The sequence below is a fragment of the Eptesicus fuscus genome, chromosome 12 (genome assembly GCF_027574615.1).
Source record: "Eptesicus fuscus isolate TK198812 chromosome 12, DD_ASM_mEF_20220401, whole genome shotgun sequence".
Classification (NCBI taxonomy): Eukaryota; Metazoa; Chordata; class Mammalia; order Chiroptera; family Vespertilionidae; genus Eptesicus; species Eptesicus fuscus.
Window position 1 is genome coordinate 32,962,038 of NC_072484.1, and position 26,169 is coordinate 32,988,206.

General features: G+C 53.6%; 1 protein-coding gene across 2 annotated transcripts in view; it reads right to left on the minus strand.

Annotated features, from left to right (window-relative positions):
• Window positions 1–26,169, minus strand: part of NOL4L (nucleolar protein 4 like) — a 128,833-nt gene that overhangs the window by 56,392 nt on the left and 46,272 nt on the right. For both annotated transcript variants that reach the window (XM_054723954.1, XM_054723955.1), the window contains exons 2-4: window positions 22,617–22,772; window positions 15,979–16,090; window positions 6,858–6,967 (exon numbers count right to left, since the gene is read on the minus strand). In XM_054723954.1, coding sequence (XP_054579929.1) covers window positions 6,858–6,967; window positions 15,979–16,090; window positions 22,617–22,772 — 378 coding nt within the window. The remainder of the gene's footprint in view (window positions 1–6,857; window positions 6,968–15,978; window positions 16,091–22,616; window positions 22,773–26,169) is intronic.

Below are 26,169 nucleotides of genomic sequence, written 5' to 3' on the forward strand. Positions count from 1 at the left end.
GGTCCCAAAGATACTGATAAAAAAGCGAATGTGGTTAGCCAAAAAATAGAGACATCCCACCGTCTGTCAATGCATGAATGGATAACACAATGTGATCCCTCCATACCATGGAATATTATTCGGTCGTGAAAAGAATGTGGTTCTGTCATGTGCTGTGACACAGATAAACCTTGGAAACGTTAAGTGAAATAAGCCAGACACAGGAAGACAAATATATGATTCCACTTATATGCAGGACCTAGAAAGTCAAATTTATACAGATAGAAAGTAAAACAGGGAATACCACGGGCTAGGAGAGGGGAGAATGAAACATCATTGCTTCATGGTTTCAGAGTTGCCGTTGGGGGTGATGAAAAAATTTGGGAAATAAATAGTGGTAATGATTGCACAACATTGTGAATGTGCTTAATGCTACCGGACTGTGCATTTAAAATGGTTAACATGGCTAATTTTATGTTGCGTATATTTTGCCATAATTAAACAGAAAGTGAACGTGGAGAGCTATTCAGAGCAGGCTTGTTTCCTTCTCCACTTGGAGAGATGGGAGACTCAGAGGTTCCGTCCTCGACTGTGCTCCTTTCCCGCCCAAATCCGTGCCTGGCTCCCCGGTGCTGACTAAGGAAAGGCTGTTTCATGGCCTCTTTTCCAAGCAAGGCCCATGCTCTGTCTCCTCCTCCTCCTCTTTCTTCTTCCTCTTCCTTCTTCTTTCACCAACTGGCTTTGGCCTTCCCCAGCCCAGGTCCTCCAGAGCTGTTACCTCTCAGCTTCCCTCACCTGGACCCTCTCTGACTGTTCACATCTCATCTGAAGTAAGTGCATGTCCCCGGAGCCACCTGGCAGTCCCTAGCAGCCCTCCTGTTTCTGTTTCCCGCCCTGGTTATAGATCATGGCTGCTGCCTCGTCCTCTTTACTAAGAAGAGCTCGTTGAGAACAACCACACTGTCTTATTCCTCTTTTCGGCCCTGGTTTCTTGTTCGAGGTCATTCACCGTGTCTATTAAACAAAGGTTGCATAATAGTATTACTGTCAATAGTAATAGAGGTCATTGAAACTTCCTCCCTGCTCCTAATGTGCCTGGCACAGTACTCAACACTGAGCTTGCTTTGTGTCATTTAACTCTTAAAATAACTCTATGGGGTAGGTGTGCTTATATTACTCTCAAATAACTGGTGGTGGGGGCGGGGGGGGGGGGGAAGCACAGAGAGGTGAAGCAGTTTGCCCAAAGTCACACAGCTGGTAGCTGGTGGAAATGGTCCTGTCAGCCTGACTCCAGGGTCTTTGGTTCAGGTGGGTGGGTTGGAATCCTGGCTGAGAACAGTAATGCTCTACACTGCCCCCGGGAAAAAGCAGGAGGGCCAATATTTTGGCAATCCCAGGACCCCGGACAGAGGCTACGGACCCTCTGGGTGCCCTGGGAAGGTCGCAGACCCCACTTATGTGTCAAGGGAAGGAGGAGTCCTGCCCCTCCTCCCCGACCCTCCAGGACCCAAGGCAAACTCTGGGACAGGAGCCTAAGGAGGAGGAGGGAGGCAGAGGTTAATGGAAGCAAGTAAGAGCCTCCATCACGGGGGCTTAAACAATGGAGCCGTGCACCACTTCACACACTGCTGGGAGGACCATTAAAACCATTAGCGGGACATTAGCGGGGAGAGAGGGGAGGCGGAGGGAGGGGCTGACAGCCCTCCCACTCTGGGACCGAGCAGAGTTGGTGTGTGTGTGTGTGTGTGTGTGTGCGTGCGCGCGCGCGCGCGCGCGCGCCACAAAAGAGAGCAGAGCCAGGGGGGGTGTGCCCTGGGAAAGTCCCTGAACCTCCAGGGCCTCAGCCTCCACTTCTATAAAACGAAAGCGTGTGTCCTGGGAGGCACAGATGATTTGTCTCTCTCCTTGCGGATCTGGATCTGATTTCTACAGCAGGTTCAAACACTGGGATCTCAGGAACAATCGGAATAAAGTCACCCATAATGTGGATATCAAATTACAGATGTGCCTCTGCAGATAACTGAGCCTTCACAAGGTAAGGAAGACCACCCCCACCCCAACCCTGGCCCCTGTCCAATTCCTCTTCACGTATTTCCTTAGGCATCGTATTTAAGGTGGTTCCCGTTCCCAGGGCAAACAAAGCCTGCCCTGCTAGCATCTCTGCCGAGGACCTTTCCCTCCACCAGCGCCATGGGCATTTCTCATCCTAAAGAGCGCACCCTCATCCAGGAGGTGGAGCGAGGAGCAGGGCTTGGGGCCCAGGCAGGTGCACAGGTTCAGGGACGGAAAAGATCTGAGTTCCCATTCACATTAGTGGTTGTGTGACCTTGAGCAAGTGCTGACCCTTCTGGAGCCTCAGCTAAGGCGTCTGTAAGATGAGGATAATAACATGACCCTGAAGGATTGTGAGGGTGAAGGGCAAAGTGTGTGTGACCCACTAATGACCCACCTGCCTGGAACAGCACCCACCCTGCTTGCCCCCTTGTTTCTGGTCTGTTCTTCCTCTAAGCCAGTGATGGGCAACCTTTTGAGCTTGGTGTGTCAAACTTCGCCAAAAAACTGAGCATAACTCGGGTAGTGTGTCACTTTGAGGAAAAAACATTATTTCACAAATGTTTCATCCTCAGGAGCAGCAAATGTTTCATCCTCGGCATGCAGCCGCCTCAGCGGCCGCGTGTCATCAGAAATGGCTACGCGTGTCAGTGCTGACACGCATGTCAAAGGTTCGCCATCACCTGCTCTAAGCTTTCTTTCTTTCTTTTTAAAAAATATATTTTATTGATTTTTTGCAGAGAGGAAGGGAGAGAGTTAGAAACATCCGTCAGCTGCCTCCTGCACACCCCCTACTGGGGATGTGCCCACAACCAAGGCACATGCCCTTGACTGGAATCGAACCTGGGACCCTTGAGTCCGCAGGCCGACGCTCTATCCACTGAGCCAAACCGGTCAGGGCTCTACGCTTTCTTTTGTTTCTCCTTGTCTCTCTCATCGAACTGTGAGAGCAGGCAGGGCAGAGACGTGGCTCTATTCACCACTGTCTCCTTGGCACCTGGCTCAGGTGCACAATGGATGGATAGATGGATAGATGGGTGGATATGGGTGAAGAAGTGAGCGAAAGACAGGAAAATTATATAACCAGCTTATTTGACAAGTGGAAGCATCAAGGCCCGAAGGGCAAAGAGACTTCAAATAATATGGAAAATAAGCACCAGAGAAACAAAGCAGATTGTAAAAATGGTGCATATAGGATAATCCCCTTTCTATTCAACAGTCTGGAAGGGTGGATACCAAAGTATTCAGTGATCTGAGTGGTGGGATGATGGTGATTTTTATCACCGTGCTTTTTGCTGTTTTGGCTACTGATTTTTCTCCTAAGGCCGTGCATTACTTGTGTAATTGACTTTTTTGAAAGTGTGAAAGAAACCCAAATGAGAGAGAAAACAGACCAGTGGCAGCCTGAGGAAGAGGCCCCGCACTCCTGGCGCGACCTGCGCACAGCCCCGAGCGGGCTTGGGAAGATCAGCTGCTGGGGATGGCGCGTGCTGGCGGCCCTGCCCTGTGCGTGCTGCCTGCATCCCTCCCTGGACCCTGCTCTTATCAGAGAGTGTGCAGAGTAAGTCCATATTCACAGAACCCTTCACATCCTGCCCCCTGTAAGAGATGCACTCATCCTCAGAACAACTGAATGTGAACTTCAGTTTTATATCTTTACGAGAGTTTCCCCAGTAAGAACAAAAATGGAAAAAAAAAAAAGAGAGAGATTTTTCTCAGGCTACACTCTTCTTATTTGCAGCTCAACGTGGCCACTTCAATGGCAGCTCCCGGGGTCCGTGTCTTAGGACGGAAGTCCTGAGAGGGTGGAGGCTGACCCCTGAATGCCTGGCACACTGAGGGGACCATAAATTTCTGCCACATTGAATCAGAACTCAAGAAGAATGTTTTCCCTTTGTGTGACTATTGCTGTGTTGGATTTTCACTTTACCTAATACCCCCTCGGGAGAAGAACCCATCTCCCAGCACATTAATCGGACACGACTGGACCACAAGCAGTGTGATTCTGTCCATTTCACACGTTAACCCCGCCACCTGTCCTTGTCTGCCCAGAGCAAAGTGAGGGAGGTGTTCTACTTGCCTTACTGTGTGTCTCTTGGATGGGGAAAGATGAATTATTGGGATTTTTTTTCACCAGAGTTTTCAGATGTAGAGCTTTGTTCAGCATTAATAAAATATCATTTATCCTGGCTTAGATTTGGTTTATTTTCCGTGTAGCCTGCGTGATTGATTTGCAAACTCTCCAGGTGTCCTCTGCATGTCCTGCTCAGAGTGATGGGCAAGGAATGAAACTACTTTGGGAGCCTGGTCTTGAGAAGTGAGATTTGATAGAGCAGAGCCAGTCCCCTGGCTGCGTTTGAATAGGGGGCCATCCCCCCCCCCCGCCCCCGCGCAGGGGAGCCCTGTTCTGACTCTGCTATAGGAAAGAAGCTATCAGTTCAAATATATGTATTTTTACAAGCTGAAAAATCAAAGACTTCTGGGTCCTTGGCCCTTCCTTGCTGCTACAGATAAATAACCTGGTGAGCAATGTGATTTTCTGTTTTGCCACGTGCCTGGCTGTACAAGAGGGACAATGGTGCTGCCGGAGAGGCTGAGGCCTGGAGAGCTCATGGCTGTGCACGGAGTGCTGGAGACTGACAGATGAAAGGCCCTCGGCACGAGGCAGGATGCTGCTTCTCTGCCAGGTGTGCGGGGAGGGTCTGCCCCTTGATCTCCTGCAGCACACAGAAGAAATAACTACTTTCAGAGGGTCCCATCTGGGAAGCTAAGAATGAAGGCCAGGAAGACACAGTCAACGCCGCTGTAAGCAGAGGCCACCGCAGTCTCAGCCGCAGCCCAGCTGGATCCTCAGAGCACCCTGGGACACAAGCCTTCCCACAACCCTCCCTTCCTTTGGGAGTAGCCAGAACCTCACCGGGACAATTTGTCCATCTCACTTCAGGAACTTCAGTTCATTCACGGGTCTCCACCAAGTGCCGAACACTGTGCTTTCTCCCTTGTTTAGCAGTAGAACTCCTCACAGTTTCTGCACCAGCCACACCAGCCCTCAGATTCTCATTGGTGCGATCGTTCCACGAGCCACAGGGTCCTTGCACAAGCTGAGGCCTAGAGCTCTGCTCCCCTCAGGTCTTGATCTCAGCTCAAACGTCACTCTCTGAGGCAAACCTTCCCAGACCCTGCCCACCCCCCCTCCCCCCCGCCACATACACATCTAAGTACTCAGAGCACCATGTGCCCCACTGCAGGGCACTTGTTACAGCTGCACCATGATGGCTGACTAATCTCTCCCTCGACTATATACGGCTACCTGCTATGAGCTGGGTACTTGTGTGTGATTTTATCATTAGCGTCTGCCTCGCCCTAGATCAGAACTAGCAATAGTGCTGCCTTTGCTCATGCCCAGGTCACAGAGTAGGGCTCTATAAACACTTGTTGAAGGCCCAAATCCTTGCTAATATATCCAGCCAACAGTCTTAATCCCCCCCAGACGGTAAGACTCTGTGCAACCAAATGAAATATAACAGGATCCATTAACGAGGGACCACAGGTGGGCTATGCCGCCGCCGCCGACTGGTCTTGGCGGTGGCCGCAGCGTGACAGAGGCCACAGGCTGGTGCTAGCGCCACGCACAGCTGTTTCTGTGAGTGTGAAACCCAGCACCACTTTCCCCATTGACGTTGTCTTTGATTGCTTGGCGTTTCTTAGGGATGCAACCATCACAGAACGGACACTCTCAGGAAAGAAAACGCCGCAGACACGGAGACACAAACAGCTCTACCACCCAGAGCGAAGCGTACTTCCTTCAACCTTTAGAGGCTGATCATGGGTGGCACGCCATCCCTCCTCCGTAGGGGAGTGCAGGCTTGGTATTCAAGCCAACCAGCTCAAATCCTCAAACTGGGTGCCACAGGCCCAGATGTTACACATCCTGCTGCATCACCTTGGGGCCATCACCCCCTCGCCCCCTGGGCTGCCGTGACAGCACATGCTCAGGTTGTCAAGGAGACCGGCGGTAAGTGAGGCAGCGTGCACCAGGGCTCGAAGTCAGACTTTCCACGACAGAACCCATGCCCCTGGTCAGGCCACAAAGACAGAGTGAGTTCAGAGGTCACAACAGATGAGAACCCTTGAAGCTGGACGTGAGAGATTATGACCCTGGCTTTAGGCAGCGACGGAGGGACGAGGTGGCACTCGCTTGCCCCCCTTTGAAAGGCAGTCAGGCTACTTGCTTTGCAAAGGGCTAGAAGGTGCACCGTGTGGGGAGGGAGGCAAGAGTGGTTTTCTTTTAATAGCCTGTTTCCACGGTGCCTGACAGCCCTTGGCAATCCACAGCTGGGGAGTCTTGGACAGCCGGGGGCCTTATCTTCCTCGGGCCACCCGCCAGGGCCCATCCTCCTGGCCTGTCTGGGCCCCAAGAGTGACAGAGGCCACAGGCGGGCAGGCAGGGCCCCTCCTCCTTCGTCTCCCTGGGGAAAGGAGTCGCAGACAAAGGGCAGAGCAGAGACAGAACCACCCCAGAGCCAAGGTCTGCAGCTCGCCGCCTCCCCTCCCTGCCTGCCCTCGGGGAGAGTTTTGTGAAGCGTGAGCTCCCTGGGTTTCACCGAAGACCCAGCAGGGCTGTCTGCCCAGCAGACCCTTTAACTAGGAACACATTCCTTCCCTCCCCTCTCAGCCTGGACGGCACAGCCCAGATAACCAGATAAGGGCCTCTTTGATTTCCAGTGTGTTTACACAGGCTGTGGCCCCACATCTTGGGAAGGATCAACCACATCCAGGCAAGTCAGGACGCTTCCAGGTGGGGTGAGGGGAGACGGAAGACTTACCTGCTCCTGGGAATTCATCACGCGCAACTTCATCTGCTTCAGGTATGTGGAGGTGAGGGGCATGTTGTAATCAATAATCCCAGAGACCAGAGGAGAGGGAGGCTCGTTTTCTGGCAGAAAACAAAAGGAACTCCTTTCAGTCTGTGCTGTGGGCCACCGGGCAGCACACCCTTGTCACCCACAGGGAGAACTCAACACAGCCTGTGAGGAGGAAAGAACAGGCCAGAGGCCACAAGTGGGCGGCTCACCCACCGTGACTGGCCCATAGAGGTGGACTGCATGCCACGGAAAATATTTTTCAGTTAGGTGCCAGTGTTTAATAAGAGAGTTCACTTTTTTTTTTCTTTTTTCTTTTTTTTTTTTTTCAGAGAGGAAGGGAGAGGATAGAGAGTTAGAAACATCGATGAGAGAAAAACATCGATCAGCTGCCTCCTGCACACCCCCTACTGGGGATGTGCCCACAACCAAGACACATGCCCTTGACCGGAATCGAACCTGGGACCCTTGAGTCCGCAGGCCGACGCTCTATCCACTGAGCCAAACCGGTTTTGGCGAGAGTTCACATTTTAAAACGCTGGGATATTTGGCTTTGAAAAACGGAAGGTCTGGACACACTGGGCCCATATCCCCACGCGACGAACAGCCACTGCAGCTGTGCAACAGCCACTGCTTTTACGGGGTGGGAGTCTCCATTTCGCCACAGTCCCCACCACTCCCTATTGTTCTGTACACTTTCGCTCAGTTAGGATATTGGCCAGGCCCTTGAAGGCGTTTATGTTTCCAACCTCGAGCTAAGCCAGCGCTCTTCGTGGTGCACACATGCTGCCGCCACCTCACCCATCTCCTACCCCCACCGCATCCCCCAAAAGCACTGTCAGGTACCATATGGCTCACAGCTCTGGGCCTCCACCCCCAAAATTCTGGTTCCTCCTTTATCACATGGAACATTGTTCCTCCCATTTATTGCTTTGTTGTCCTAAAGATCAAAGTAATGTGTGTTCTTTTTGTAGAGCGTTTGCAAAGTGTGGAAAGATGTGAAGGAAAAATAAAAAAAACCCATAATTGCACTAAGCAGCTTGGCATATGCTTCTGTTTATTCCACCCCCCGCCCCCTGTGATTTCTCTTCTTCATGCCCTTGATATCAGAATGCACACAGAATATTATAGTTTGCTTTAAAAAAAATTTTTTTTGTTTAACATCGTGTCATAGGCATTTCCTTCATGATCAAAAATCTTGTTTTGGCCCTGTCCGGTCTGGCACAGTCGATAGAGCGTCAGCCTGCAGACCAATGGGTTTGATTCCAGTCAAGGGCACGTACCTTGGTTGCAGGCTCCTCCCCGGCCCAGGCCCTGGTCAGGGTGTGTGCAGGGGGCAACCAATTGATGTGTTTCTCTCACATTGATGATTCTCTCTGTCTTTCCCTCTCTCTCCCACTCTCCCTAAGAATCAATGGGAAAATATCCTTGGGTGAGGATTAACAAAAATAAATAAAAATCTTGTTTTGCTTTACAAATGTAATTTTTATAGCTGTGTACTATTTTTACCATAGTTTATTTAAGTTATTCCCTTATGAATGACTATTTATGTTGTTTCCTATTGTTGACGATTATAAACAACGCTGGAAGAAACATATTTGTGTGTGGATATTGTTCCAAATTTCTGATCATTTTCTTTTTAAAACAAATTCCAAGAAATGGAATTCATGGGTTGAAGGGCAGGGATATTCGGGAACTCTTAAAATCTCTGGCTGCGCTGCCTTCTTCCAAGGCTGCTGCCATGGACAATCCAGCCAGCGGACACGGCCCCGTTCTGCATCGTAGGCAGCCCTGTGGGTGGCACACAGGGCAGATGGAAATGGCACGGGAATAAGCCAAGGCAGACAGGAAGCAAGATTAAAGAGAGCCTGTCACTTCTCCCCAGCCCAAGCCCCGCTGTGGATGTCTTTGGCTATGACCACCTTTGAAGTCCTGGAGCCACCTGCTGGGACCCACCTTATTTCGTCCTTTAGTCACTTGGCCGTGCTCTCCCCCTCCCCCTGGGGAAACAGTTTTGGTTACCTGTTCTCTGGCCTCCAGCACCTGCCTCCAGGACTCCAGGCCAGAGTTCTCCCTGGTGCCTAGTTCTGCTCACGAGCTGGGACTTGAGTGTACGCACAACACTGGGCCTGGCCGAAGCCTGCCCTCCCCCGTCACCACCAAGAGATGGGCTGAAGAGGAAGCAAGTGATAGGGCCCAGGTGGCGGAATGCAGAGGACAGCCAAGGGGATGTGCTGAACCTGCTGCTCCAGCGCCGGAGCCCAGGCCAGAGAGCCCCTGCAGGCCTGAAAACACTACGCTGAGCGAAAGAAGCCGGACACGAAAGGACGACGGCTGTGGGGTTCCACTTCGATGGGATGTCGAGAGCAGACACGGTCACAGAGAAAGTAGGACTGAGGTTCCTAGGGATGGGGGTGGGGATGGGAAGATATTGCTTCGTGGGTACACAGTTTGTTTGGGGTGATGAAAAGGTTTCGGAAATAGATAGTGGTGATAGTTGCTCAATCACGTGAAAAGAACGAATGCCACTAAGCTGTACACTTAAAATTATTAAAATGGCTAGTTTTACATTATTAGTATTTTACCAGAATAAGGAAAGCAAGGCCCCTGCAAACCAGGGAGAGGGACACCGAAGGGGAGAAGGGAGGCTCCTAGTTGGCCAGGATAGAAAGGCCTGCAGAAAACGGGGTCCACGCCGACGGGGCCCGGAGACTAGGGTGCTATTTTGAGGCCGTGTACATCTGGTGACCACACAGCCTAAATAACATTTCTTATCAAATTTTATAAAAATGAAGAGCTTTTTTTTTTAGCTTTTTAAAGCTATGTTGTCACACACAAAATTTTTGTGTTTGTTTTTGTTTTTTTTTTTTGTCAATCCTCACCTGAGCATATTTTTCCATTTGATCTTTTGGAGAGAGTGGAAGAGAGAGGAAAAGACAGAGAGAAACGTCGATGTGAAAGAAACACATGGACACGCCCGACCCGGGCCCTGGCCAGGGAGGAGCCTGCAACCCAAGATGTGTGCCCTTGACCGGAATCGAACCCGGGACCCTTTGGTCTGCAGGCCAATGCCCTACCCATTGAGCAAAACCGGCTAGGGTCCGCTTTTGTGTTCTTTGATGAAGACTTTTGTTCTTGAGGAAGAGGTAAATGCCACTGACGTAGAATGCCTCAGAAACTTGAATGGATCAAACTTTTTTTCAGAGAATTCCTCTTGGCTTGGTGGCAGAAGGGCTCCCTGACACAGATGCACATGACCCTTTGACACAGACCCCAGTGCTGTGGGGAACTGAAGTGGTTCCAGGGTCCTCGCAGCCTCTTCTCCTTGCTGTCCCACCGTCAACCCTGACGGCCTGGCCCCCGAAATGTGACGGGGGGTGGATGCAGTATGTGAGGCAGACAAGTCCAGCGACGACACTGAGATGGTGTCACTCAAAAGAGCCATGGCTCCCGTTGTCAGATCATGGGTCTTAGAAGGGAGAATTCTGCCATTTCCATTCCGTTTCCTCAAAGACGGGGTTTCTGGTGAAAAGCTGTTAGACAATATGGTATGTGAGAAGGGTCCCTGGTCAGAGCCGCAAATGCAGGCTTCACCCAGTGTCACGGTGATTCAGTGTTTGGTCATCCTGAAATGCCACAGCTGCTTATGAGAAAGTCTCTTTACTAAAGTCAGGTACAGCTTGGTTAGAACAAAAAAAGCAATAGCTGGGATGGCACTACGGGAGGCTGGAGAAGGGGGTCTTCCTGGGCCGGCTCCCTCCCAGCATGTCCACAGATCAGAAACTGCTTCTGCTGCCCAGAGCTGAGCCTGGAGGGCTCACAAAGAAGAGGTAGGAGCCCTCGTCTGGGAAAGCTGGGACATCCGGAAGCACACACACATCCATCAGAGGTCAGTATGCAGTGAAATGCTCACGTCTGCAGTTCCAGAAGCGAGAGCTCTGTGGGGGAGGCAGGACCTTGGCGGGCAGGGGACATTCCAGGTGAGGGAATGCGCCAGGGAGCCGGTTGTGGGAGGTCAGAACTCAGCCACAGCACAGAACAGTGGGGAGCCCCGTGGCTCTGGAGGTGATAAATGCCCCCACAGAGAGGATCAGCTTAGTGGGAAAGAGATAAGGAGCAGGGGCCAGTGGGAGCTCTGTGGAGGGGTCAGGCGCTCACAGGTGAGATAAATGCCAGGATGGGGGATGAGCTGAGACAGACACATGCACGAGGACAAGCAGCTTCCTGGGCTCTGCTGAGACAGGAGAGGCCCCTGCTGTGATCAACGCATACAGTGGCCATGCTCCAGCCACCGCAAATAATCCGACACCACTGGTGAGTTAGGAGCTAGCAAGGGTCACGGAGCCGAAATAATCCGGCAGGCTGCTGGTGAGAGAGGCAGAGGAACCACCCAGAGACACGTTTCAACACCTCCTTGCCGAGGAAAACTGAAACCAGCCCAAGCGCAAGACCTGGTGTTGCAGGCCTTGAAAATAATCCGTGATGCAGAGGTTTTAGCGAGGCCAAGCCACCCAGGCCGAGCTGAGCGCTGACCTCCACAGCTGGGCTCCAGCGGCGTTCATTAATCAGAGCAAACTTCTCCCGAAGGGGGAACACAAGGTGCAGTTCTCAGGAGCTTCGCGTAAGGAACGGTTCTGGGAGCCGGTGGCAGGAGCTGCCCCAGGCCGGGCGGGGTGCTGAAGGACATGTGCGATGAAGGCCTGGCACACAGGAGCCCGGAGACCAGCCAGCCTGTCATGCGTCTCGGATTTGGAAAGAGAGATCGAGGCCCGAGGCCAACTCAGAAGGCGATGAAAAAAACTCTTCAGGAGGAAGTCAGTCAGTGGACCAGCAAGTCTTCAAGGAGCACTGATGTGTGAGCATTCAGGGTGGGGAAGGTGGGGGAACCCTGTAGGTACAGTCCCTGCCCTCAGCAGGGTGGGACTGCTGGCCAGCCCATCAGAGCTCAGAGGAGAAGGAACTCAAGGCAGCAGGAACTGCTGTGGAGAGAGGGTCTGAACAGGACTCGTGTTCACTCAGCTGACAGCTACTGAGCGCTCGCCAGGAGCTCCACACAGGCCCTTCTGCTGGATGCTCCCAAGAATTCCCTGCGGTGGGTACTAGCATTAATGCCCCCTTTTACAGAAGAGTCAACAGCACGTGGAGAGGCTAGGCAATCTCCCATGCCACCCAGCAAGTGAGGATGAGAGCCGGGGAGGGCAGGCCAGCCTGGAGCCTCTCTGCACAAGTGAAGAACGGGCTGGAAGCGGGGCACCTGGAGGAGCCGGCCCCCGCAGGGTTGGAAACCACACAGAGAGTCTGGGCCTGGTTGCAGAGCAGCCTTCTTCTGAGTGGACGACTCTGTCGTGGAGGAAGGAACCTCCCTATAGGTAACGGGCACTGCCCACTGCTAACTCCTAGTCTGCAGCCACACAAACAATATTTTGTCACATCAGGGAAAACAGAAACGTGCCTCCAGAGACCAGTTTCCATTTTCTGCCTCCTCTCCACCTGGACTTGCTCGGGAGCTGGTAGGAGAAGAGCGTGGAGTTGGGAGGCCCTGGAATTTCCCATCCTCCGACTTCCTGATCCTCAGCAGCCTCCTTTGTTTGTGCTTCTGGCGCTGGGGGAGGACCTGGGACTGTCCAGGCCCCCACCCTCGGCCGGGGACAAACTGCTGAGCAGGGAAGGCTGCTTTGCTTCCTTTCTTTCTTTTTAACACTCGGCCAGGAAGCGAGGCATTCTCCCAGCAGCCCCTCAAGAACTCTCCATCCTGTTCCCTGTCCCCCTCCTGCCCCACCTTCCTGGGACAGGAACACAGGGCTGGCCTCTGTGGCCAGATGCAGGCTCCGATTTCCCTGTGGGCGGGTGGGAGAGGGAGGAGGCAGGGCTGGCCTGGCAGGGGTGCCTGTGAAAGGGGTAGGTGCAGCTGACTGCATCCAGAGAGGCCAGCATGGCGGGCAGAGATAGGATCCCCAGGCTCTCAGCTGGGGCAGGAGAAAGAAGAACCTGCCAGCTGGCCAGGGTGGTCCGGGCGGCTAATGCCTCTGGCCATTCAGCAGACAGGGAAGCTTTTCAGAGTCTAAGACTCTCTCCTCTGGCAGCTGCCAGAAACAAAACCCTTCCTTCCCTTTGCCCAGCGTCCAGGTCGTGGACCCAGGGTGCTCACCTGGGTGGGGCGACTGATTGTGTGTCTCCCGGTGGGACCACCTGGACCTTGGCAGCCTTGTGTCTGGGTTCCATGTGTAACAACATGGGGTACAGGCTGATGCTCCCACTGTACCAGGCGCCCTACAGAACACGGTTGTTTCATTCAGCTGAGTCCTTACAATAGCCCCAAGAGGGGAGTGCTGATGAGAAGATAAATCCTCTTGCCTCTGGGGACCTTGGACAAGTGATTTCACCACGGCACCCCTCCATGCCTCCTTTCCTCAGCTGTAAGCCGGGACCGATACCTCATAGGTTCCCAGGAGCTGTTCTGCGCAGGCGAGGTTCAGAGAGGCCCTCTAACCTGCTGGGGGGCGCACAGCAGGAAACAAAGTTCCCTGCTGCACGCCTCACCCTGCCCGGGTCTGGGTCGCAGGGGTGCCCACTCATCCACCGGTGCCCTCCTGTTCCATCCTAATTGTTTCCACAGCAACTGAGCAGTCAGATACAAAATCTGTTCGCCTGGGGGAACAGAGGCAAGGCCCTTCCACGGGCACCGGCCTCCTGCTTCCTCTGTGTCTCCTGTTCTCCCTGCCTGGAAAGCTCCGCTCCCGGGGACAGAGGAGTGGCATTCCACCCAAGGACAAGCAAGGATGAGCCGGGCACAGCCTCACTCTGTCTGCCCTCTATCCTGCCTGGAGCAAGCCCCTGGAAAGAGAGGCTCAGCCCGGAGCCCACAGAGCTGGTTTATATTCTAGGCGGCTCCTTCCGGGCTGTGTGCTCTCTCCCTCCCCACCTCCCTCCCTTCCTTCTCCCCCTCCTCCTACCCTGGGGTGGAGGCATGGTGATGGCAGCTATGAAAAAACAGGCTGCCGCTGTGCTAGCATCGCCCTCCCAGCCGGGCGGAAGCCCACAGATGAGGAGTGGAACGGCAGCCCCGAGACCTCGCAGCCTTCTCTGAGGACTGGGGGAGGTGAGGCTGTTCTCCACACCAGCAGAGAGCAAGGGAGCAGCAGAGATGGAGCCTGCAGATACCAGAGCAGCCCACAAAAGGCCCCTCTTGGCCTTGCCTCTGTTCCCCCAGGCGAACAGATTCTGTATCTGCCTACCCCAGTTGCTATGGAAACAATTAGGTCAGAACAGGAGAGGACAGGTGGATGGGTGGGCACCCCTGGGACGCAGGCCCGGGCCGGGTGGGGAGTGCAGCAGGGAAAGCCCTTCTAGTGCCATCTGCAGGTACCAAATGCTGGCGTGGCCCAGGGGTTACAGCCAGTCAGCCGGGCCAGGCCACATGGGGCAGGGCCTCCCTCCAGCATCCAGGGTTATCACAGTAACTGCAGCAGCCACAGGCCACCCCTCCTGGGCCTGGCAGCCCTGCGCCAGGAACAGAAACGGACTCTCATCCTCATCAGCTCCCGAGGTGACTACCAGGATTAACCCCATTTTACACACGAGGAAACGGAGACGCAGTGAGACGACGTCACTTGTTCAGGACACACATCTGTGGAGCTGCAGAGCTGAGATTTTAACTCATCCCGTGTGGCCCGGAGGCACTGCTCTCAAACCAGGAGCCCAGCGTTTATGAGGGATTAGCTAGATTTGTTCCTGTCCCTCAAGCTTTAGAAGCTCTCTGACGTACCCGAGGAAGCAGCTGTGGCCGGCCGGCCCCCACGGGCAGAGAAGCCTCCGCACCTGATGAGCTGGCTGGTGTCAGAAGTTGTCCCTGAGGTTCACGTGCCTCAGGGACAACCCAAATGAGGGGAACCCTGCGCGACTCCTGCGCTCCAGTTCCTCTGTGGGCGCCTGTGTGGGCTTCATTGTCGGTTTTCCCTTTCCAGACTTGTAGGATGGCACCTGAGTCAACGGCTCACCCTGCATTCCGAGTCCGTTCCCATCCTCAGGCAAAACCGCCATGGGCTGCGGCAACCTTGGCAGCCTAGAAGCCCTGATAAATCCCACACGTGGGCACCGTTTCTCGGGGCAAGTTATACCACACCCGTCCAATGTATTGGCCCATCTCACTGTGCCTAAGCCACCTGTGAACAGGTGGACCTGAGAGTTACTGGAGGCCTCTGGGATGTTCGGGTTAGGCAGGGGTGGGGGACTAATGTGGGGGTCTTTGCTGCATCTCACTGTGTAGGCAGAGCTGGAGAGCATGGAAGTCGGTCCAAGGGACCAACATTGGCTGCTCACAAGTGCTTTGGGCATTTCAGAGTCTAACCAATCCCCCTGGATTTCTGATTTGTACACAAGGAGAGACAAACACTTAGGGTGGACCTACTACCGGCAGTTGGGTGGCTACAGGACAGGGCCGTGCTCCTGTCCTCTGAGAGCTCACAGTCGGGTCAGCAAGACCAAACCCATGGGGCACTGCTGAGGGTGAGACCTGGGTGGCAAGTATTACAGAGCTTAGGGAACAGGGCAGGCGAGTGGACATTTCCATCCAGAGCCTCGTGGGAGAAGAACGGTGGCCTTGGCCCAGAAGTGCAGTAGGGATGTTCTATTTGTTTTTCAGTGAAACTTGCCTTTAAAAACAACAACAGCCCTACCCAGTTTGGCTCAGTGGATAGAGCATCAGCCCACGGACTGAAGGGTCCTGGGTTCAATTCTGGTCAAGGGCATGTACCTCAGTTGCAGGCTCTATCCGGGAGGCAACCAATTGATGTGTCTCTATCACATCAATGTTTCTTTCTCTCTGTCTCCCCCGCCCCCCCTCCACTCTCTCTAAAAACCAATGGAAAAATATCCTTGGGTAAGGATTAACAAAACAAACAAACAAACAAACAAACAAACATAAAACAAGGCTCTCTGGGCAGCCCCATGGACCCACACCAGCCTCTGGGAACTGGGACAACTGCTGGACATGCACTTCTCTGTCTGTGCTGGCCCTTCTGGGGAGAGCCTCTCCCTGCACAGCCTCCCCACCGGCCAGCCTCCAGCACGCCACCTCCTCCCCTACCTTTGGGCTCCAGGCCGTTGGAATTAAAGTGCATCCTCTTCTGACACTCTGTGCAGCTCATCAGGAACCGGGTCACAGCCTCTCGTGGAAGGAAGGCGTACGTCTCCGCAATCTGGGGAGAGAGGAGGTTCGCTTGTTATATGGATCCGTGGGGAGCTGCTTAGTCACCCGGTCAACAAGGGCTGTGCTTGCACTTGGTGGCAGGCTCTTGGCCCTTGCCAGGAAGGGCATGGATTTGAGGAGCAAGGGGCAGATGTCCTGGATTCTCAGCCATGGAAATGAGTCAGTACTTTTGCAGAAAACTTGTTTTTAAAAATTGAATAAAATAAAAAAAAAAGCAAAGCATTTAAACATTATCTAGTCTTTAACCTATATTCTAGTAACAATCCTCTCACAACACTTTATTACCATTACTGAAAAATGAGCTCATGAACATCGCTCTAGGGTAGGATGAAACAATTTCCCCTCCTAGAGATGGATACACTGAGACCCGTTTATAAATCTACAGGCTCTGGGCCTGTGAACAGAACCCAAGGTTCTACAAGCTATTTTCTGCAGAAACTCACAGATCCAGAACCTTTTTAGGGAGAGCTGTGAAAGGCTGATGCCAAGGGATCAGATTTTTCAAACAGGACAGACTCTTAGGACCCCCATGTTCCAAGTTAGGTCATGAGGCCCAGAGAGGTGAACCTATTGTCCCAAGGTCACACAGCTCTTTAGAGGCAGCGCCAGACTAAAGCCCATGTTTCAGGTCACACCACCCCATACCTGCCTCCAGAGGGCCTCCCCTAGTCAGGGAGAAGAGAAGGGGGGGGCGGGGCATGGGAGAGAACACAAGAAAGAAGGTGGGTGGGGGAATGGGGAAGGTGGGCTCCTTGGTTCACCCCTCTCCTCTTGCTCTGGGTTTTGGGAAACCCACTGGCCCTGGTTTGGCTGCCTGAGGGGCCCAGAAGGGCCTCTGAGGCCCAGGTTTCTTGGCTGAGGCCCGTAGCTGCCCAGTTGCTGGTTTTTGCCCATTTCCCAGAGCCCAGGCCCTCCCACTCTTCTCCACTAAGGGGCAGCATCGCCCCAGCATTCCACAGTCCTCGTTGCAACCCAGCTGGGAAAGTTGGCCCAGCTGCTCCTTAGGGATGCACAAACGCCCCGCTCAGTCTCTGTGGTGGCCAGGGGGCTGGGTAGGGTAGGGCGGAGTGGATGGATGAGGTGGGAGGTGGGGATGTAGGAGGTCCAGGGCACCCCAAGCTGCAGCCAGGCCCTGAGAGGACCAGCTCCGTTGTGCTCCCAGCTCAGCCAGCCTGTGGAGCACCGGGGACCACTCCTGCCTGGCAGCTGGCTGCAAAAGCAGAGTTAATTTTGGTGACACAATTGTTATTTCTCAGCTGATTTGATGCTCTGCGGAGCAGGCAGGCTTCTTGATGAGTTATCTCCCTTCCAAATTCCCCGTCTGATTGCCTTTCTTTGGAGGTCAGGGACAAGGGCAAAACCCTAGTCTCTGATTGGAGCTGGTGGTTGGGAAGGTGATGGTCAGCCATGCACCAGTCCTTCTTAGATGTAAGGGCTGAGAGATGGGAGCTTCCCTGCCACCCACATGCACATCTTCATCCCAGCCCAAAGCTGCCTGGAAGTCTTAGGGGAAGAATCCCTCTCAGGCCTGCAGGGTTGGGAGGGATGGGCCTTGCTGAAGGGCTAGTGGCTGTAGGAGTAAAGCAGAGGGCTATGGCTAACTTGGGCCAACCAGATGACCTTGTAGGTGCCCCGAGGCATGGTATTCCTGGCCAGACCTCAGAATGGCTGAACAGAGGACTTGGGGAGGAGGGTTGCCGTCTGCTGGGAAAATGAAGGGAGGTTCATACCATAGGGACAGCCCTACTTCTCCACACGGAGCTCACTGCCACTGAAACCATTTTTATACGGCTCAGAGAGGGCCTTCCTGAGCTGGCTGTTCTGCTGAGGGCTGTCCGTTGGCCTGCTGAGTACAGGAATGGTTCCCAGAGAGGGCTCTGACACAGGCCGGAATGGTGGCCCCAGCTCTCCTGGCCTTGCAGACTCAGCAGTATGCAAAGGCTGGCTGGAGTGCCACATGCAGGAAGAGTGCTGGTGCATCGCCCTTTGACCCTGTGTTCCACAGGGGGAAGAAGGGGTGGGCCCGAGGCAGATAGGTGAGAGGTCCCTGGAGCTGTCTGAAGACTAGGGAGGAAGCCCTGTCCTGTCTTGCATGGCTAGAAAGTCTGTAGCCTTGCTAAGAGCTCCCTGGGGAGTCAGCCCAGCTCTGCACTGCTGTCGGGACCCGCATGGAGGATGCTTCCCCCAGTGGGGCCTGCAACCTTTTGCGGACATCTTTTGGTGCACCCTCCTGGCTTGTGCACATGAGAAATGGCACCACCATTTCTGTTCGATGCACAGACGTCCAAGGCCACAGGATCGCAGGTTGAGTTAAAATGAGAAGGACAATCCCAGCGGATGCTCTAGTCAGTAGGATGGTGGTTTTCAGATAGTTTTAGAGCTACCGGCACTGTTCTGGAAATAGACTCTTATGCTGAGGTCCAAAACATGAAACAGATAAAGATAGAGCTGCCGTGTTTAAGGAGGGGAAGCTCCAGGACCCCTGTCTCCACTTAGCTTCCCTCCGCTGCCGTGGGGGCTGCTGCCTTGCTCTCCTCGGGGCCTTCGGCCTGGACCCTGGCACTTACATGTGAATTTGCCTCTTAGTTTTTCCTAGTGATAAAAACCAAGAGAGATTTTGCTGGCAGGAAGAGCAGAAGCTATTTACAGAGTCGCTGACTTGTAAGGCTCCATTTCGCTCCCCAACTCGGAGGCCGACAAAGACAGATGAGGCCCATCGGGGGGATCTGCACCCGCTTTACAAGATCCTCCTTCTGCCCTGTGGGTGCATTAGCACCTTGTGGACCTGGAGTCGCTACTGACCACATCTGGCCCCAACTCCAAAGTAGTCTGGGCATCCAGATCCGGATTCTGGAACCTGACCTAGCCTACCAGCACCCTGGGGGCGAGGGAGGAAGCAAACGGGCTCACTCTAACCCAGATGGGTGCAGGCTCCAGAAAAGCCCCTTGAGGAAGGACCAGTCCTCAGCGTGGGTTCAGGGAACTTGGTAGAAGCGCTTGGAAACCTCCCCACGCCCCGGCATTGGCAAGACCTCCTGGGGTCCTCTGGCCCTCAAGTCACACTGCATCAGAGGCAAAAAGTAAGGCCGGGGCTTCCTACCCAAAGTGGCAATCCCCTGTATTAGCCATTATACATGGCCATCTACTCTTTGCTCATATACCTCCAGCCTCAGAAAGCTCATTATCTGATCCTGGTCCACTGCTGAACAGTGGTAGGTGCTAGAAAGTTCTTTTTCCCTCTGAAGAATACGCCTCTTTCAATGCCCTGAACAAGTTGACCCACCTCCTTTCCAGCCCCCTGCCTCCCGCAGGCACCCCAGGCCTGTAAGGATCCGAAAGTCCCAGTTGCCCTGGAGATAAGGCAGTCCCAGGATTCAGGTTTGGCAAAACACAGAGAGACAGGTCCCCAAACACCTCAGCCAAGAGCCCGGCACCAACGCTGTCCTCTCTGCAGCCATCGGCACCGAGTTTCCTGGGAGCTCCCTGTCCCCAGGTCCGGATGGGGCGGGGCATGTGCACTAGTGAGCCTGAAGAGTTAGGCTTGGATTAAAGAAATGGCAGATGAAAAGAGGGGGACAAAAACATCCAGGCACCACCCCCACCCCCAGAAGGGAAAGGGTGGCATGGAGAAGGGTGACAGATGGGGGAGAGGGGGAAGGGAGAGGAGACACACGGGGAGGAGGGAGGGGCGCAGCCTCCTTGGCCTCACACCCGCTGCGGGAGGGCCCTGGCCTGTTCCACTCAGCGTTGGCCCTGCTGCTGAAATTCCAGCTCTGTGCGCAGCCCAGCTGGCTCGCCGCCAGTCATGTGCCAGCTCCAGGCTGGGCAGCGGGAAGTGGGGCACGCGGCGGGCATATGGCCGAGAAGCCAGGAAATGCAGAGCAAAGCCTGGACGGCCGCTTGGCCCAGGGACGCAAATGCTGCCAATCCCAGCCTGGCTCTGCCCTCTCCACAGCATGGGGCCCGCAGCCCCTGGCCTTCGTAAGTATCCGGGGGGGGGGGGGCCTGCAGGTGAGGCTTGGTGCTGGACATCAAGGGGACCAGGGAAATCACATGGTCTGGCTGGCTCAGCCCATCTGCCTGGACAACAGCAAGTCATGGGCCTTACGAGCTGACCACAGGGGTTGTAGGAAGGTAGGCTGTGTCGCGCTCAGAGTGCAGGCTCTGGGGCCAGCTACTTTGCTCTGCATGTCAACTGGGCGGCCTCAGGCAGATTACACGTCTCTCTAGGCTCCATTTTCCTTATCTGTAAAATGGGGGTAACAGCACCAGGAGCTGGTGCATGGGCAGTGCTGAGCACAGGGCCTGGCACATGCTACCTGCCCAGCCACTGGCAAACTCAATGCTGAGCAAATGTGCTGGTCTCATCGATACCACATTGGCCCCAGCCTGGCTGGCCCTCCCTTTGCCCGTGACCCTCTGGTGGAAATGCCCTCGTAACTCCCTGCCCACAACTTTCCCGCATGTACTGAAAAGCGGGAGAGGCGGGCCAGGTGGTATAAGGATCTCCTGCTTCCCTCAGCCTGAACCCTCGTCTCTCTAAGGCCCTTGGCACAAGGGTCCATCCTTAAGACTCGTTTAGGGCAAAGGCCATCTTCTGAGGACAAGGACACAGCAGATTGTTGGATTTTCTTTTCTTTTTTTAAATCCTCACCTGAGAAGTGAGGATATTTTTTCCATTGATTTTCAGAGAGTGGAAGGGACAGGGGAGGGAAGGTAGGGAAAGAGAGAGAAAGGGAGAGAGAGAGAGAGAAGAAAGAGAGAGAGAGAGAGAAGAGAGAGAGAAACATCAATGTGTTAGAGACACAGGTGTTAGAAACACAGCAATTTGTTGCTTTTCCCTCACACCCCAATAGGAGCCAGGGATTGAACCTGCAACTGAGGTATGTGCCTTTCACCAGGAATCAAACCCGAGATCCTTCAGTCCACAAGCGGATGCTCTAACCACTGAACAACCGGCTAGGGCTGGATTAAAAAAAAAAAATCCTCACCAGAAGATATGTTTTTATTGATTTTAGAGAGAGAGAGGAAGGGAGACAGGGAGACAGGGAGGGAGGTAGGGAGGGGAGAAAGAGGAAGAGGGAGAAAGAGAGAGAGAGAAGAGAGAGAAACAACGATGTGAGAAAAATATAGATCAGTTGCCTCCTGTATGCTCCCCTGAACTCGCAACCTTTTGGTGTATGGGACAGCGCTCCAACCAGCTGAGCCATCCAGCCAGGGCAGATTGTTGGGTTTTTAAAAAATCAGGCCACATGGAGAAATTATAGACTTACACAGGCCACCTCCACTGCAGTCCCAGGCTATCTATACAAAGAACTTGGGGTCGGAGGGGTGTCATGTCTGCCTTGGGTGGGGAAGCCTGGTCACAGAGGGGCAGGTCTCTGGGAAGCCAATGAGAAAGCCAACACAGAGGGGCATGAGGACACTGGCTGACTACCACGCAGGTGCTGTGTGACCTTGGACAAGTAGCGTGACTCTCTGGGTCTCAGTTTCCTTTACTGGGAAATGGGACCACAGCCCATCACAGGACTGCTATCAGGCTTAAATGAAGGTAAAGAGCTTGGCTTTCCTGGTTTAGTGCTGGGCACTGGACAAGCGGTTCAGAGCTGTGCATAAGCTATGGCGATGGGGGTCAGGAGGGAAATGGAACCAGAACACAGGCAGATCCCTCGTGCTTGAGCTCAGGCCACCATCCCTTCCACCTCCCCGTGTGTGACGCTCCCACCCCTAGCAGTCTAGCTGTCTCCCCTCCCTTCTGCCTACCCGCAGCTTAGAATGCTGGCTTCCACCCACCTTCTTCAGGAAGCCCCTGGCTTAGCACGGTATCTGGAGGTACCTTTGCTAAACACCCAGGTAACCAGGCTCTCGTTCCCTCCTAGCTTTGGAGACATTTCTGTTTTTTGTTTTTGTTTTTCTCTCAGCACTCCCCACCCCAAATCAAACTGATTTCCTTGAGGCTGGGACCAGGTCCTCAGACTTTTCCTGGGGAACTCCCAATACTGACTCCACAGGGCGGTAGGGGATCAAAAAAACCTCACACATAGAAAGCATTCAGGACAGGCCTGGTACACAGTAAATGCCATGAAAGCATTTGCCCTTACGATTATTATTATCTAGCCACTCACAACCCCTGCCCCTCAGAGCGGCAGAGTAGGCTGTGAAGGCTGGGTGTGTGTGTGTGTGTGTGTATGTGTGTGTGTGTGTGTGTGTGTGTAGCAGAAATGGGGAGAGAAAGGCTTCCCTCCTGCCCCATCCCTCTCCTCCCCTCCCTCTCACTCTCTTCAACCTGCTTCTCCTTTGTGCTCAGACCACAGAACCCGCCCCCTGCCCCGTGAGCCATCTCTGGCTGCCATGCCCTTGCCCTGTGCCCCCCTGGGTCCCCAAAGGCCTTTCATCACGCCTCAGCTCCCCGCCCCGCCCCGTGCCCCCCCCCCCCTCCCGCCAACATGTGCGGAGCCCATGGCCTCCTGCCAAGGCCCGGGGCTGCCAGCAGAGGCAAGGGACAGAAATCTCACCGCTCGGTAGGTTTTCTTCTGCCCAGCGTGCTTGGGGGCTTTGCCTGGCTCCGCTGAGCTCTCCACATGCATCGAGTAGATGATGTCAAAGAAATCTTCCACCACAGCGACCCGCTTCAGAGAGATGCCCTCCGGCTCCGACAGGCCATCTGCCCCCTGCGACAGGGTGGACAAGCTGTGTTAGTGTCAGGGAGGATGGCGGGGTGAGAGCCGGGCCCTCGGGATGGGCAGTGGGCCGGGGGCAGGTCAGCGCTGCTCTCTGACCCCAGCAAGGTCTCTGGTGATAGATGGAGGGGGATGGCTGGGGGTGGAAAGGGCCCACTGAGAGGGCCCCAGGGAGGGGGTACCAGAACCAGGGTGGCTGCTGCTACTAAATCTACCAGGAACAATGGGCAGGGAGTGACAACAACAAAAATACAAATTAAAAAACCAAGAGGCTCCATGTTCACCATTTCAGACAGATTGTGCCAGACTCAGGCGGGAGCTCTCGAATCACACGCTGTGCCAAGAGCATCCTGGAAGTCTCTGGGGAGGGGGGCGCTAAATAGATGCAGCCACATCAGGAGCTCGCCAATTAGCAGTAACCTTTCACTGTGGTCCTGGGCTGGGGTCCCAGGGGACCAGCGTGGATCACCTGGGTGACTCCCGCCTCCACCCTGGCCTTTCAGAAAAGCTTTCGCCATGCTCACCCTCCCCACTCCAGCAGCTGAGTGCCAGCAACAGCACCCCGGCTCTTTGTGTGCGGTGTCGAGAATAACAGACATGCGGCCACGTGGAGGTGGCAGGGCCGGGTGAGCAGGGTGGCCGTACCCCCGCCCCCCCTCCCTTTCTTGTCAGTCTGGCACGAGTGCTGTCAGCTGGCCCGACAAGGTGTGCCAGGATGGAGATGGGGTCCTTCAGCTGAGGACCTTCTGGGCCAACACCTGTCCTCCCCCATTAGTAGGGCTGGGATGGAAGAGGGGGAGACTGCAGGGTGTGAGGCTGGGGGATGTGAGGATGGGCAGGTGCTTTAAGGGAGCGGACGGCTCAGCAAGTTCCTTATTCATAGGGCAAAGGCGACACACAAGCTCAGGTACACCCGGCTCTCAGCCACCATCTCCCTAAGGGAAAAGCTTGGAGGTCTCTGGGCGCTTCAAAGATCAAGAGGAAGCGGGGGCACAATTTGGGGGAAAGGTCTTTCTCTGAAAGTTCCTGAAACACAAATTTCCAAGACAATTCTTTCCCAGAGGATCCTGCTCAAGAGCCGTCAGCTCTGCGAGGGTGTAGGCTGCACCTCCTGGCTCACGGCTGTCTCCCCAGCACCTAGGACAATCCTCGGCACACAGCAGACTGACTGACTGGTTACAAGCAGCAGCCAGGCCACGTAGTTTAGACCAGCTCTTCCCTACTTTGGATAAGGCCCCGTCATTTAAGTGGTTGTGTGACCCTGAGCAGTTATTTAGCTTCTCTGAGCCTACGACCCTTTATCTGGAAAATGGGGATAACAGAAGCACCTCTCCCATGAGCTACAAGGGGGGGAAAATGAGATCCGTGTGTAGCACTCAGCACCAACCCAGCCCGTAGGAGCTGCTGGGTAAATATTGCCATTAAGCAGTGCTATGCCATTTGCCACGTCTCTCCTAGCTTGGGCTGCACATCACAAGCCTGGGAGGTTGTCAGACCCGCCGGTGGTAGGGTGGCTGGGAAGTGGCACAGCTGGCTTAGAGCCGTGGTCTTTGCAGTCTGAGGGGAATAGAGGCTGTGCTGAATGGGATCCTTGCTCACAGCATATTCTGGCCACAGACGGGGTTTAGTTTTATCTAGCAACCTTCCCAACATGCCATGGTGGGTGAACAGAGTTGTCTCTTTGCTAGTGACCCATTTGAGAGCAAAATGGGGGAGGGAGGGCATCTGGGCATTTGGGGTGTAGGGTACCAAACCCTAGAGCTAGTGTTTGTGAGTGGTGACCATGGGTGGTGACATCACTGGTCCTGTGCAGACAGTATTGCCAATGGCTTCCTTCCTGGTCAGGATCCATCTCAATGGGGACTTGTCAGATAGCAGCGTGCATCTGGGGTGTGCGTGCGTGCGTGCATGCATGTGTACTCGCAGGTGTGTGCGTGTGTGTAGCTGCTTGCTGGTCCTGCTTCCTTGTTGTGAGATTGGGGGCAATCTCTTCGACCTCCCTGAGCTCCACTTATGAGATGAGCTGTAAAATTCCATGATTCTTCTGCTCCTAGATCCTCTCAGCAGTTACTGTTCTCTCTTTCCTGGGGGTATCTGAAGTCCCCCTCTGTAGTTCTGGTCCATTTGTAGACAGGGCTTATCAGTGACTGACTCATTCATTAGCTGACTTGTTACTACCCAGCCTTTTGGGGATCTTCAAATATTGCTGTGACAGAGTTGGGTGGCACAAATGTTATGACAGGTCAGTTATAAGATACTTCTAACCAGAGGTTCATATTGGCAAAAACAAACAAAAGAATCTTAAGAATTAAAATATAACTGGGTTCCCATTTTTTGATCTGATGGTGGTTATCTAGGTATGTTCAGTTTATAAAAAGTCATTAATCTGAACACTTATAATCTGTGTACTTTTCTGTATGTCTGTTAAAACTTAATTTTTAGAATGTATATTTAAAAAGTATAGTGGGTAGTTACACAACATTTTGGTAATCTGAATCCAGAGGCATAATGATGAATTTAGCTGCTTAAAAGTGATTAGTCCTCTCTGCTCATAATATTGTTTCAGGCCACAGATACTTCTGGAAAAGGGAGATACATTTTGGTGGGAAGGAATGAAGAAGGAAATCTGGTGGGAGACAGTATTTTAGATAGGTGAGTTGGAAAGTGCTCCCTAATCAGGTTGTGATCTTGGGCAGGTCACTTCTCGACCTCTTGAAACTCAGTTTCCCCACCTGTGAAATGGACCTAAAATGTCCTAGTTGGATGTTCCAAGGATTATGTGAGAATGTACATCAGGCATGTGTCACACATAGGATTGTAAACATCCATCTCTTCCCCTTAGACCCACTGAGTTTGGACAAGTTATGGTTAGGAATCTGCTCTTATCTCTGGGCCCTCTGATCCATTCAGGCTATAGAACGGGCCCCCCAGGTAACATCTACCACAAAAAGAGAGTCTTATGTAGTCTTAGAGTCTAAGTAACATGCTAAGGCTGTCCCACAAACTGGTAATAAGCTTTCCTAAAGTCAAGGTGTCATTAATCAACCCGGATTAGACAGCGAAACACTGTCCAGTGCCTGTCCTATGTCTGTCCTAGCTTCCACTTCCATTCTTAGGCAGACACGAGTAACCAAAAGCACCGCACCTGGTCCGATGTGAACAGAAAGTTATCCCAGAGAAACACTTCAGTGGAGCATGTTTAAAAGTCCCCTGTTTAAAAACTGGTTGCGATGTCCCCTGATGTTCAAACCTGGGTCCTATGATTGGTCTATCTCACCTGCAGACACGTACCCAGGAAAGGAGAGGGCCTATAGCAACCAGAATTCTACCCACACAAGGTATGCAGAGCCACACCTTGAACTGTCCTTTGCCGAGCTGTGGCCACCTG